The 14,195-nt window shown below is 40.3% G+C and overlaps 1 protein-coding gene across 12 annotated transcripts in view; it reads right to left on the bottom strand.

The window, feature by feature from the left end:
• The window catches only part of ADGRG2 (adhesion G protein-coupled receptor G2), a 115,736-nt gene that overhangs the window by 47,770 nt on the left and 53,771 nt on the right, over positions 1-14,195 (bottom strand). For 5 of the 12 annotated variants that reach the window (XM_081222823.1, XM_081222822.1, XM_081222826.1 and 2 more), the window contains exons 3-6: positions 7,385-7,420; positions 4,095-4,133; positions 3,964-3,987; positions 2,247-2,285 (exon numbers count right to left, since the gene is read on the bottom strand). In XM_081222823.1, the coding sequence (XP_081078949.1) occupies positions 2,247-2,285; positions 3,964-3,987; positions 4,095-4,133; positions 7,385-7,420 (138 nt within the window). The remainder of the gene's footprint in view (positions 1-2,246; positions 2,286-3,963; positions 3,988-4,094; positions 4,134-7,384; positions 7,421-14,195) is intronic. The other 7 variants (XM_081222831.1, XM_081222824.1, XM_081222833.1 and 4 more) reach the window with 4 other exon arrangements.

Genomic DNA, 14,195 nt, shown 5'->3' with positions numbered 1-14,195 from the left:
AAATAGGGCCTCCCTGGTGGCGCAGTGGTTGAGAGTCCGCCTGCCGATGCAGGGGATACGGGTTCGTGCCCCGGTCTGGGAGGATCCCATATGCCGCAGAGCGGCTGGGCCCGTGAGCCATGGCCGCTGGGCCTGCGCGTCCGGAGCCTGTGCTCCGCAACGGGAGAGGCCACAACAGTGAGAGGCCCGCATACCGCAAAAAGAAAAAAAAAAAAAAAAAAAAAAAAAAAAAAAAAAAAAAAAAAAAAAAACTAAAAATAGAACTACCATATGACCCAGCAATCCCACTACTAGGCATATACCCTGAGAAAACCATAATTCCAAAAGAGACATGTACCAAAATGTTCATTGCAGCTCTATTCACAATAGCCCGGAGCTGGAAACAACCTAAGTGTCCATCATCGGATGAATGGATGAAGAAGATGTGGCACATATATACAATGGAATATTACTCAGCCATAAAAAGAAACGAAACTGAGCTATTTGTAATGAGATGGATAGACCTAGAGTCTGTCATACAGAGTGAAGTAAGTCAGAAAGAGAAAGACAAATACCGTATGCTAACACATATATACGGAATTTTAAAAAAAAATGTCATGAAGAACCTAGGGGTAAAACTGGAATAAAGACACAGACCTACTTGAGAATGGACTTGTGGATATGGGGAGGTGGAAGGGTAAGCTGTGACAAAGCGAAAGAGAGGCATGGACATATATACACTACCAAACGTAAGGTAGATAGATAGTGGGAAGCAGCCGCAGAGCACAGGGAGATCAGCTCGGTGCTTTGTGACCGCCTGGAGGGGTGGGATGGGGAGGGTGGGAGGGAGGGAGATGCATGAGGGAAGGGATGTGGGAACAGATGTATATGTATGACTGATTCACTTTGTTATAAAGCAGAAACTAATAAAAAATAATAATATTTAAAAAAAAAAAAAAAGAATGATGACGTTATCCTGACAGCTTCAGAAATCTCATGTCTGTATGTGTTATTGACAAGCTTCTGTTTCAGTGTGTGAAAGACCCATGGGCAATGACCGGTGGTAATTATAAAAGCTGACAGCATTTTGCATTACTATTAAGAATCCTTTCAATATATTATCTTGTTTTGCCCTGATACTTTCCTTTCCAGAGCAAACAAAACACAACTGTGAAATGAACTTCTGATTCCAGTAAAAAAATGCTTTGGGGGAAAAATGTTCAACCTCACAAATATGAAAAGATGCAAAATAGAACCTAAGGAATTGAAAGGAAAATCTAATAGTATATGACATAGTCTCAGCTCTAGGCAAAGGTACGGTTACAAAGACATTCTCATCCACTGCAGACAGTAATGTTGTTGGGTACAACTTTTCTAGAAGGTAATTGGGCAGTTGGTATCAAAGGCCTTAAAATATTCATAATGCTGACCCAAATAAGTCCAATCCTTGCAGAGCATTCTACAGAAATCAGGGAGAAATGCAAATATGTTTGCACAAGGATGTTCACTGCAACAATTTCTATTTAAAAAGTAGAAACAGGGACTTCCCTGGCAGTCCAGTGGTTAAGACTCTGCACTCCCACTGCAGGGGGCACGGGTTCCATCCCTGGTCGGGGAACTAAGATCCCGCATGCTGCGCAGTGCAGCCAAAAAAAAAAAAAAAAAAGTAGAAACAAATTTAATGTTCACATATGCTACACGACAGAATATTATCAAGTCATTAATAGTAAGGGATGCTGGAAAATACTTATAATTTAATATGAAGTCAAAAGGGCAAGATATAAAAATTTATGTAAACTATGACTATTTTGTTATATATATATACACAGTGTGTGTATATATATATATATATATATATATATATATACATATATACATATATATATATGATACTGAATGGAAATATACCAAATTATTAACAGTAATAGTTTTAGGAAAGTAACATTAAAGATGACTGCTATTTTCTTCTTTGCATTTTTCTATATTCCCCATTTTTTATGAGCTAAGATGTATTACTACTGTAATCAAAAAAATTGTAGATGTTATTTTAAATGGAGTGCTATAGCCATAAGAGTTTGGAAGTTCAGGAGTGTGGTGACACCAGAATTATAGTTCAATGTCAAAGTAAAACGAATAATAAATCAACAGTTGGAGTCATAGGAAATGGGCAAGGAGATAACTTTTACTAACCCAGAAGACCACACAAGTGAGAAGCTCAAGAAGCCACAGAAGACAAGTTATTATATTTAGAAATAACTTGACATTACCTGTTTTGTTCAAAGTAGATAATACGCTCGAAGTAGCATCTGAAATAAAATAATAAAAATTAGCACAACTATTGGCATGGTTAACAAATACATGCATCTTCCTAAGTTCCTTAAACACTTCACTTTTCCCCAAATCCTGGAGAAGTTAGAGATTTTTGCAAAAGCCAACCGGTCCACCCTCTCACAACGCTAGCCATTCCCCAACCCGCGCAGACCATTCCTGACCAAGTATTCATTTATTTAAAAATGTGTTTCCTGAACACGTTTTACCTGTCTAAAACATAGCAGCACTCCTATAATCATTAGATTTAAATAAACCCATTTATGTTGTTTAATATTTTGTCCCCTTTTTTTCTCTATTATAATGAAAGTCTCTAAGGGATATGACATTTCCATAGTTAGTAGTAACTTTAATATTATACATAGCCCTGTAGATGCTTAATGCATTTGTACCTAAAGGTATACTCTTATAAAGCAATCTTTAAGGAATTCTAGTTTAAATTTGGAGTTCTTGAACATGATATTCAACGAACTTTTAAGGAAATCTCATTTTGATCGTTTCACTTAAAATCCAATTTAAAATCTACCCTATTGGTATTTCTTTAAATGAAAATACTTCTAGAATTTATTATTCTGGATGAAACTTTAAGGAGGAAAAAAAGGCATGTACTATATTATCACACTTCAAAAAAAAAAAAAAAACCCACATAAATGGGATCCAAAAACTACTGCCAAGGAGATTTTAAAGATGTTTTTTCATTGTAAAAAGTAATCGCACATAAAAATGATAATGTCTTGGGCTTCCCTGGTGGTGCAGTGGTTGAGAGTCCGCCTGCCGATGCAGGGGACACGGGTTCCTGCCCCAGTCCGGGAAGGTCCCACATGCCGCGGAGCGGCTGGGCCCGTGAGCCATGGCCGCTGAGCCTGCGCGTCTGGAGCCTGTGCTCCCCAACGGGACAGGCCACAACAGTGAGAGGCCCGCGTACCGCAAAAAAAAAAAAAAAAGATAATGTCTTCCCTTCCCACTGGACCAAATGTGAATTTAAACCAGTTTTGATCGGCATGAGTTGCATCTATGATTGTTTAGCTCCTTAACCACCAACCACATGGTGAGATTTCATCTTAACTAAGGGATTGCAAAAAGTGTTGGGTTTTGACTGCAATAAGATGGAAGGCTGTCTACCCACAGAGAAAGGGAACAGAATGTGCTGCCCTGCCCACCTCCCTCGATTATAGCCCAATTCTTTGCCCTTTTCCCTAGTATGAAGCCAGATTTTTTTTTTCATTTCATACTATTTAAAAATTGATAAGATCATCTGTAAAAAAAAAAAAAAAAAGGCTGTCTCTGAACACTTTGTGCCTCTAAATCTAGGCTGAATCACATTAAAGTCACTGGATGTGCTTTTCCCATTTAAACAATCTGTCCTGTAAAGTGTGTTGGCATCGTGTTGGAGAGCAAGTACAGCTCTCAAAATGTGATCGATATTTCTTTCCTTTCACAGCACAGTTAGAATGGTGTACGGCTGTCCTCCTTCCACAATAAGAATATTATCATTAAACCAGAAAGTTTAGGTTGCTCTCCAGGGTCGATGGTCTGGGGGATTTTTTGTGTTTGTTTGTGTTTGTTATTTGAATAAGGAAACCTTCAACACCATTCATTATACTTGTATTCATATTAAGGGTTATCAATTTTCACTTGCTTCAGAAAAATTCTTACCATTCAGGCTTGTAGTTTCAACCTCTTTTGTCCCGAGGAAAAACGACAAGACAAAGGTATAATTAAATCAAAAACTTAACAAATTGGGGTAAATCTAGGTTTAAATTTGTTCAAAATCTTGCCTGGAGTACCATTGGAGTAGGGGACAAAACCAACAAGAGGTGATTCAGCTGCAGGAGAAAAACAAAAATTCCAATTAATACTTTGAAACAATTATTTATTGAATTTTAAGGGGTTAAACTTTTGAGATATAATTATGAAAAGTCGAAAACATGCTATCAGACCAATAAGTAGTTAAATCTGCAAGTCCCATAATCACTCAGTGAGTATACATTTAATCAGAAAATCATAAAGAAAGAACCCAAGAGATGAAATGAGTACAACTGTTTCATTTTACAGGTAAAGAATATGAGACTCATGACCATGAAGCTTGCTCTGACCTATGGAATATTACGGAAATAACTTTAGGAACCACAACAAAATAGAGACATACTACTTTCAAAATTTTTCAGCCAGAGACTTCTAGAAAACATTTTATAGTTTAATAATTTGTCACACTACAATTATGAAACATATTGGTACATCGGTTCTACTCTGTTTATAATGACACCTGGTAAGTTTTCTCATAATGAATTTAAGATTTAAAGAATGACACTGCTATCACTCAATACTGTACTACCTAACACAACTTCCTGGTAAGTTATTTTAAAATATGGCTGCTGGGACTTCCCTGGTGGTGCAGTGGTTAAGAATCCGCCTGCCAATGCAGGGGACATGGGTTCGAGCCCTGGCCCAGGAAGATCCCACATGCTGCAGAGCAACTAAGCCCGTGCGCCACAACTACTGAGCCCACATGCCACAACTACTGAAGCCCACATGCCTAGAGCCCGCGCTCCGCAACAAAAGAAGCCATTGCAATGAGAAGCCCGTGCATCTCAATGAAGAGTAGCCCCCGCTCACCGCAACTAGAGAAAGCCCATGCACAGCAACGAAGACCCAACATAGCTAAAAAAATTTTTTAATTAAAAAAATAATAATAAAATAAAATATGGCTGCTATTAAGACAATCAGGTTGTAAATTTCCCATGGAATAACTCTATTTATGCTAAGAGGTCAGTCTACTGCACACACTTTGCATGTTTAACTATTAAAAAGGTCCAATGGCTTGACCTCTCCGTATACACACGACAAGCAAACATTTTACAACTAAACTGAGCTTTCCAATAGGGAGCCTGATATTCAGCTGGTAAGGACAACATTTGGGTGTGTCGAGGTGCTTGGCTGGCCTGTCGGTTTTAGACCAATCGTGCGTTGGCTGAAACACACACACCCTGTCTGTCCTACATTATTGCTTCCAAATTTTGTCATTTACTACATTTTTTTAAATTACCAAGTATATTTCTTGAGAAGTAAGACAGTTCCTGAGCAATGAGATTCAAAGCCTGGGTATGGAATCCTTTGCTCTTGGGGCAGAACAATATAATTCGCCAAAGGTGGTTTTTAATCAATGACTATTCATTTTTCTGATTGGAGAGGAATGGGTGACACCATCCAAAGAGGCCTGTGGGCACAGCCGCCTGTCCATCCCTGGATCTGTGCTGGCTTTCCCCTGGGGCCCTGGGGCTGTGCCTGGCATCATTGTGTGCCTCCAAACCCTTGACCTCATTCCATGCAAACAGTTTTGCAAAGATATCACCATGATTAAGTCTGAGAAGGCTACTGCAGCAGAAGAAAAATACAGTGGTTCATTTTATCCTAGAAGTTTAACAACAAGGGGGCAAACTGGCTTAGCAAAAAGAGCTTGCGCTTTGGAGATTTGCAGTCCTGGGTTTGAATCTCTGCCCCATTACTTAATAACTTAATAATAATGATCAGAGACTTCCCTGGTGGCACAGTGGTTAAGAATCTGCCCGCCAATGCAGGGGACACGGGTTTGAGCCCTGGTCTGGGAAGATCCCACATGCCGTGGAGCAACTAAGCCCATGCGCCACAACTGCTGAGCCTGCGCTCTAGAGCCCAAGAGCCACAACTACTGAACCTGCACGCCACAACTACTGAAGCCCACACACCTAGAGCCCGTGCTCTACAACGAGAGAAGCCACCGCAATGAGAAGCCCGTGCATTGCAATGAAGAGTAGCCCCTGCTCACCGCAACTAGAGAAAGTCCACGCACGCAGCAACGAAGACCCAACACACCCAAAAATAAATAAATAAATTTTTAAATAAATAAATTTGTAAAACATAATAATAATGATCGTTATTACTTACTGAGGGTTTACTCTATGCCAGGCACATGTGTTATCTCATTTCATCTTCACAACTTCCCTACGAAGCGAGTACTGTTATTCTCTTCAATTTACAGATGAAGAAACTGAGGCACAGAAAGCTGAAGGAACTTGTCCAAAGCCACACAGATAGCAATGGAGGTGGGGGGGGGGTGGCCAAATTCAAACCCAAGGAGTGTGGCTCCAGAGAATGTGTGAACATGATCAAGTTTTCTCCTCTCTGACCCTCGGTTTCCTCATCTATAACATGAATATAACGATCCCTATACTGCAAGATTGGAAGCAAAACGAGATGTCGGAAGACTCCCAGACATGTAGTATGTGCATGAGCAGTAATAGCGATTATTACTAATTTTAGTTAAATGAATTAATAACAGTAGAAGCTCATTTTCACACAACTAAGGACAATGTGAGTTGACTCACTCCTTACCGTAAAAGATTGTTCTGTACTATATGGTATATATATTACAGAATGAAACAGAAGTAGGAGTTAGAGAAGCCATGTGCTGCATCTGTGATGTGGGGCAAGAAGCCGTGTGAACTTAGATAAGTTACTCAGCCTCTCCAGGCTTCACCGTGTTATTAACTAAGGGATGGGGGGGGGGACCACTTTATCCCTGAGGTCCCGTTGTAGCCAGCAGTCTGGAATGCAGGTTCTGCTCCTGGTTCCTGCCAAGACAGGTCCTAGTTATAAATTTCTCTTTATTGATTTGCCTTCCCATTCTCATGAGTGCTAAGCCTTTAGAAGCCTTTTGAAAAATATTAATCCAGTGGGGTGCTGAGGAAGTATATTTAAGAGAACATCTCAACCCTCAAATATAGGAACATTTAGCATGTTTATGTCCTTGATACTCTTCAGGAGACATGAACTAGAATACTAAAAGTAACACTGAAGAACTGAAGCAGTTACCATGATGAAAACCCACAAATTAGTCCCTAGCTTTGTTTAGCAATTGGGGGGGATTGATAGACTACCCTGTTGTCTGTGTCTGCTTTGATTTTTCAGGAGTAGGTTTAATGACAGAATTTAATTAAGCTTCATAGAAGAAAACAATTTTGCTGTATCTGACATTGCATGGAGAACTTCTAGAATATTTTGCTGAAATTCCCCCAAAGTCAGGAAATAACAATCTTACCAGAAGGTGATAACAAACTGGAATTATCAGCGTGCTCTGTTGACGAAAAAGGTGATTTAAAATTAGTTTAGTTTGTAGATTAAACAACAGGGACCTACTGTATAATACAGGGAATGATTACAATATCTTGTAATAACCTATAATGGAAAAGAATCTGAAAAAGAATATATATATATATATATATATCTGAATCACTGTGCTCTACATCTGAAACTAACACAACATTATTGTAAATCAACTATACTTCAATAAAAAATGTAAAAGTAAATAAAATTAGTTTGTACATGAATTTGTAGGAGATTAACATCTTTAACGGCAGTGAATGTAAAATGAGTTGCAAACAGCTACCAAAAGAGGGCAGTACGTTAATTTACTATTATTTTCAACAGCCTAATCAGTTCTTTCAATTCTCCACAAAGACATACCTCTGGTGAAGCAATTCTTCCAATTTAACTGTTGATGGTACTCTATATATTTTGTTATATAATGGTTTAGTACATTTTAAAATGATGACTAAGAACTTCGGTTGTTGGCAAATGTTCATTAGAATGTGTAAATGTATACATCTGCATAAATTAAACTTCCCGTAACTGTACTTCTTTTTATACCTATTAGCGCAGACTTTATACCTTTAATTAAGCCAATCAGACACCTCTGGGTATATAAACTACAAGAACTGCTGTGTTATTTATTTTGGGAGGATGCTAGATTCCTTAAAAGAAAAGTAATTCTATTTTTTTCTCTATGAAAAATAATACACTTATTGGAGAAACTTCAGAAATTACAGATAAACAAAAAGAAGAAAATTAAAACCACCTATAATTTCACCACCCAGACATAAATGACATTAACATTTTGACGTATATTCTTTTCTCTTCCTATGTGTTAATGTATATCTACATATGAATATAAATATATGAATGTATGTGTATACATATGTACTTATAGGTATGATAAGAAAGATCACGTCACTTAAAACTATTTGTAACCTGGTTTTTCTCATGACACTATATCCTGAACATTGTTCTATATCATTAAATAATTTTCCCCAATACCATTTTGTGATGACTGCATAGCATTTCATTGATTGGATGTACCATTAATTTATATAACAAATTTCCTTTTGATGGACATTTTAGTGTGCGCAGTTTTTCATGATTATAAACAATGCTGCAGGAAATCCTCTTGGTAAATTTTTGCATACGTACTTGCTATTTCTTTCAGAAGTTCCATGAATTTTGATTGCCAAGATGCCTTACAGAAAACAAACCAATTTATACCGCTCTTTGCAGTACATCAGAGTGTTACTTTCCCAAACTCTCACCCAATGGGGTATTACCTTATAAATTCTTAAACTGTTTTTAATTACAAAGGAATGGTTATTTCCATAGTGGTACCTTGAGATACAATTAAAAAGAAATAATAAGTATATTTAGAAACTAAAATTGCACAGTGAAACATACCTGGTAGCTTCCAGGAGCCTATTTTCCTTAAATGGTGGTAGGGTACTGATTATTTTCTGGTATAATTAAAACACAGTTCTGCTTGAAAGCAGGACTGAATGAGCACTCAAATGGTTAGCGCAGAGTAGTTAGTGTCTTGATGCCCTAATTTAATTGGCATTGCCTCTTCTTAGTCTCTGTCCTTCAATGTATCCCTCATGCTACCTTAAATATCCCACCAATCAAAGAGTCTGTTGAATTAACAGGAGTTTAATTTTGAGAATGCTCCTGGGAGCACTAAGGGGAATCAGTCATTCACAGCTTAGTATGAATTAATTCCAATTGGCTGAAGTCTTCTCATTATGTAGCAAAGACCTACCATACTGGGCCATGTTGAAAATTTCCGGGAAGAATCAACATTCAATATGGGCTACTTGAAAATGACACATCAGTTTAGGCAGGTGAGGCAGAGTGGTGTGGGAGCGTGGCACAGGCAGGGAACAGCATGAAGGCACTGAGGAAGAGATGAGTACCAGGGAAGAGGGATGGAGAGTGATGTTGAAAGGCAACAGGGGCTAATACTGCTTCCTTTTCAATTTTGCCCAGTGGCTGACCAGAGTCACCAATTGTTCAACCTTCTCCATTGCTAAATCCTTTGACAAGAGCTGTATACCCACAGGGAAAGGGGCTCATCTGAGTTTTACCTCTTTCTTAGATGCTAGAGGAAATGGACAATTCAAGGGTAATAGGAGAGCCAGAGTGGAGAAGGAACTTTCCTGGTTGGCCATCTCTGGGTAGACAGGTTTGATATGCATGGATTCACAATCAAGAGGTAAAACCTGATCAAAACATAGATCAAGGGCCAGCCCAGCCCAGCCTACAGGGCTCCCAGCAGAGGCCTACACTGATGAAGGAAGGGAACCCAGTAAATAAAAGTTAGAGGTTTTTAAATTGTTATTGTCTGCTTTTTCTCTTTTGGCATTTTTTTTCTTCTAGGGGCCCGATTACTCAGTGACTAACATTTTATTCACTTTTTCTGTCTCTCATTATAATGCTCCACATCACTCCTCTTGGTCCCACATAGAGACGTCCCCTAGGCCTTACATTTTCCTGAGTATCAGCCTCTGTTTCTCTTGGGCTCTCTCCTAACTCACTTCCCATTTGTTAAAACCAAGGAGGTGTGGGCTTCCCTGGTGGCGCAGTGGTTGAGAGTCCGCCTGCCGATGCAGGGAACACGGGTTCGTGCCCCGGTCTGGGAAGATCCCACATGCCGCGGAGCGCCAGGCCCATGAGCCATGGCCACTGAGCCTGTGTGTCCGGAGCCTGTGCTCCGCAACGGGAGAGGACACAACAGTGAGAGGCCCGCGTACCGCAAAAAGAAAAAAAAAAAAAAAAAAAAAAAAAAACGAAGGAGGTGGTCAGCATTTCCAGTGAGTCATATATTTGAGTTCCATGCCACTCTTAGGAGACAAAACATTTCCATTGTTAAAAAGATTCGCAAGCAGAGAAAGGAAAAACATTTAAATTTTCAGATTTTCCTTTGGAAATTTACAAAGAGCAAAATTTAAAGCATTATTCATTCATTGAAGTCTCGATTTAAGTCCATAAATAAAATTATTGTGAGCTGTCTATAAAATTTACTCAATATGACTCCCTAGTGATTTTTTAAAACAAAGTCCATATATTGCACTTATGATGACCAGGAGTTTGGCATGCCTAAGCTTCGAATGGACACCAAACAGAGGAACTGGCAACTCAAGAAAGTGGCCCCCCTCGACGGAGTCTCTTTCCCTACATCACCTCCCTGGCACATTCTTTCAAATTTATTGCTACCACCTCCCCAAATCCAATCCCACATGATCAAGTGTGGTCTGAGCACTGCCATATGAATGCCTTACTGTCATTGCCTCTCCAACCCCATATATCCAAGACCCAGTCCCCCATCGCCCCACAGCATTTCCATATCATTCTTGAATTTGATGGACCTCTGGTAATACCAGCCAAACAACTGAAACTGGAGAATTCAGTATATTAGTTTCCTGTTGCTGCTGTAAAAAATCACCATGAACTTAGTGGTTTAAGACAATGCAAACTTGTTACGTTAGAGTTCTGTAGGTCATTAGTCCAACATGGGTCTCACCGGACTAAAATCAGGGTGGTGTCAACAGGCTGCACACCTTTCTGGAGGCTCTGGGGGAGAACCTGTGTCCTCCTTATTTGGACAACTGGCAGAATTCAGTTCCTTGCAGTTGGAGGACGTAGTCCTCATTTTCTTGCTGGCTATAAATTGAGGGCCATTCCTCGATTCTAGAAGCCACCCACATTCCTCCATCTTCAAAGCTAGCAACAGTGGGATGGGGTAGGGGGAGTCCTTCTCATGCAGCATCCGTCTGACTCACTCTTCTGCCTTCCTCTTCCACTTTTAAGAACTCGAGTGATCAGACTGGGCCCACCCAGGCAATCCATGATCACCTCCCCATCTCCCAGTCCTGAGCTTTAATCACATTTGCAAAATCCCTTTTGTCATGTAAGGCAACATAGTTACAGGTTTGAGGCATTAGAAGGGGACATCTTTGGGCAGCCATTATTCTTCCTACATACTCAAAAATCCAGTTTTTTAAATTATGGAGAATATGAGTTGCAAGGAACCACACTTTAGGAAGAAAAATCCCGCAGGGGTTAAGCGAAGGGCCCAGAAAACTAGAGTCAGTTTCAGCAACGCAGCTGAGTCTACAAACCAAAGGCTCACTCTCTGGCCATCGCTCCGGACTCCTCCTGTTCTCCACCTCCCACTCCCACCCCCAGATTCCATCATCCATCCTGTGCATTCTTCTCACCCTAACAGGGAGCTGTTGCAAGGATTAAAGAGAAGTGATGTGTGTGATGATAGTAAGAGTGAACACTGATTGATGCTTCCTGTGAGCCAGGCTTAACACACGAAGAGCTTCATACACATTTTATTATTTAATCAGCCAATGACTCTATGAAATATGTGGATTCCTTAGCATCAGTCCTTTTTAGTGCTTGAGAAACTGAGGCTGCGCAAGGTTCTGTGAATTGTTCCAGGCCTCCATGGGAATTCACTGTAGAGCTGGGATTTGAACCCAGGCAGTCTAACTTCAGAGCCTACCCTCTGGGCCTCTATTCTATCCTACCTCCAATGACAAACTGTGTAGACCATAAACTAGTAGATAAATGGAGGGTATTAATATTCCCTAATCTCTCTCTTATCTCTCCTTTCTTCCCATGCCCACTGTCCCCTTCTAAGCCCAGATCTTGATCGCCTCACACATAAGTGAAATATTAGAACCCAGAATCTTCTCATTGGCAAGGATCTTAACGTTCTTTGCGTCTGACTTCTCACCCAACTCAGTAAGCCATCCACCGAATGCACACCATTGGCTCCCAATCCCAACTCAGCTCCCCGACAAGTTTTATCTTGCCCACACAATGGAACTCACACTGAAGTTTCTGAAAGTTTGAATTACTTACCAACATTTAAAAATTAGGAGATTTCAAATAAAATTCCAAATTCTTACCCTTCCCAAATTGGAAGTTTTAGATGACCCCTTTCTGTCAGCTCTCCAGCCCTCTAAAGCACGCCCTGGCATGAAACTGATGGAGATGGCTCTTTCCTCTTTGTATCTTGAAGTGTATTCACTGGCTACACCATTCACTTGGCATTTGGACATATACTGTTAGGCACTGTTATTTAACTTTTCCACTGTATGTCTTGTTTTCCCAACTAAATGCTAAGCTGCTTGATTCTTTATTATCCTCCAGGAATCCAGTGCAGGGGCTTCGCATGTGGTAGATATTCAAAACATTTTTGGATTGACTGATGACATCATTAAGGAGTCTCCAGCAGTCATGAACATACGACAGGCAGTTCAAGAGCAGGAATTTAATGCAAATATTGCAAGCGGTCAGGTCCCTGTGATACAAAGCACAGCAGGGGAAAGATGGGCAAAAGATCTGAGAGCAATGAGGCAGAGTCCATGAAGGAGAGACTTGAGAACACTTCTTAGATGGCTATGGTTCAGAATCTGTACTTTGGAAGCATAGCTATAACTGCCAATCACAGCAGGTAGCTTACTTAACAGATCTTCCAAACGTATACTAAAATGGCCATTCAACTGCCGTATCACAAACGTTGCCCACAGCAATGATCTCAATACTGTACCCTTTATCAACCTTTCCTCTTCCTAATGCCCTCTCCCTGCTCGCTCACTCCTCATTCCTGGGATCACCTCCCAAATAACCTGCACCCAAGTCATACAAGGTCATGTCTGAGGGTTCTGAGGTTTTCATTTTCCTTCTGCTATTTGATATGTGGGAGATGTAAGACTTAAAATGTCAGACAGTTGGTTCTCTTTACACCCAGCACATTCTCCCCGCAGTTGGATGGGAAAGATAAAGGCTTAATCTTCTAGGAGTGGATCTAAAAAGAATACAACTAGCCCCCCTTGCATGAATGTTTTAGAGCCAACTAAAATTTGTAATCTGGTGACAGTCCTTCTCTGGATTGAATTACTGTTCCATAGAGAGATGACTCAAAACAAGGTGCCACGCCTAGGCACTCTTATACAGGGACCCCAAACAAAACAATATGATTATGACAGTGGCTCTCCGGGGCTTGGGACAACAGACACTCTTACAAGAACTGTATTTTTCAGATTTTACTACATAACCAACAAAATGACTGAAAACATTTCTACTTCGGCACAGCCAAAATGTGTTTACTTGAGCTGTGACCATCTCACGTCACAGTGCTCAATAAATACTCTGACACAACGTTTTTATTAAACAATTGATAATGACATCCCTAAAGAAAACTTCAGCTCCTAGCTGGTGGAATTTCCCAAAGTGCAAACGATTGGCAATTCTAGGTGGGCCTTGGCCAAAATGGGAAGTGGGTGAAACATGGTCTTGATCCCCCAGCCCCTGGGTCTTGCTCCTCTCCCGTCCTCACACGGTACCACTCACCCACCCTCTTGCCCCTTAACCCCTCCAGAACTGATCTGGCCTCTCTCAGGGGTTAACAGACAGTCCCCTCCCTTGAGGATCTAGGAGATGCATTCTGGAGTGTCCATAAATGCCCTAAAATAGAATGCAAATTTGTGTGTATTCATATGCATTTTTTTTCTGGAAAGGGTAGAGTCCCAAAAGGGACTCTATTTTAAATTAACAAGCATGTATATAGCATTACTGTGACCAGGCACTTCATAAATATTAACTCATTTAGTCCTCATAACAACAATACGAGGCAAGTTACCCCATTTTACAGATGGGGAAACTGAGGCACACGGAGGTCAAATAACGTGTGTAGTAAAGGGACAGAGCTAGGATCTGAGCCTAGGCTTCCGAGC

The sequence above is a fragment of the Mesoplodon bidens genome (assembly GCF_964165515.1).
Source record: "Mesoplodon bidens genome assembly, chromosome: X".
In the NCBI taxonomy this organism is placed as follows: domain Eukaryota; kingdom Metazoa; phylum Chordata; class Mammalia; order Artiodactyla; family Ziphiidae; genus Mesoplodon; species Mesoplodon bidens.
The sequence above is the reverse complement of the archived record's forward strand: the minus strand, read 5'-3'. Positions and strand labels throughout refer to the sequence as shown.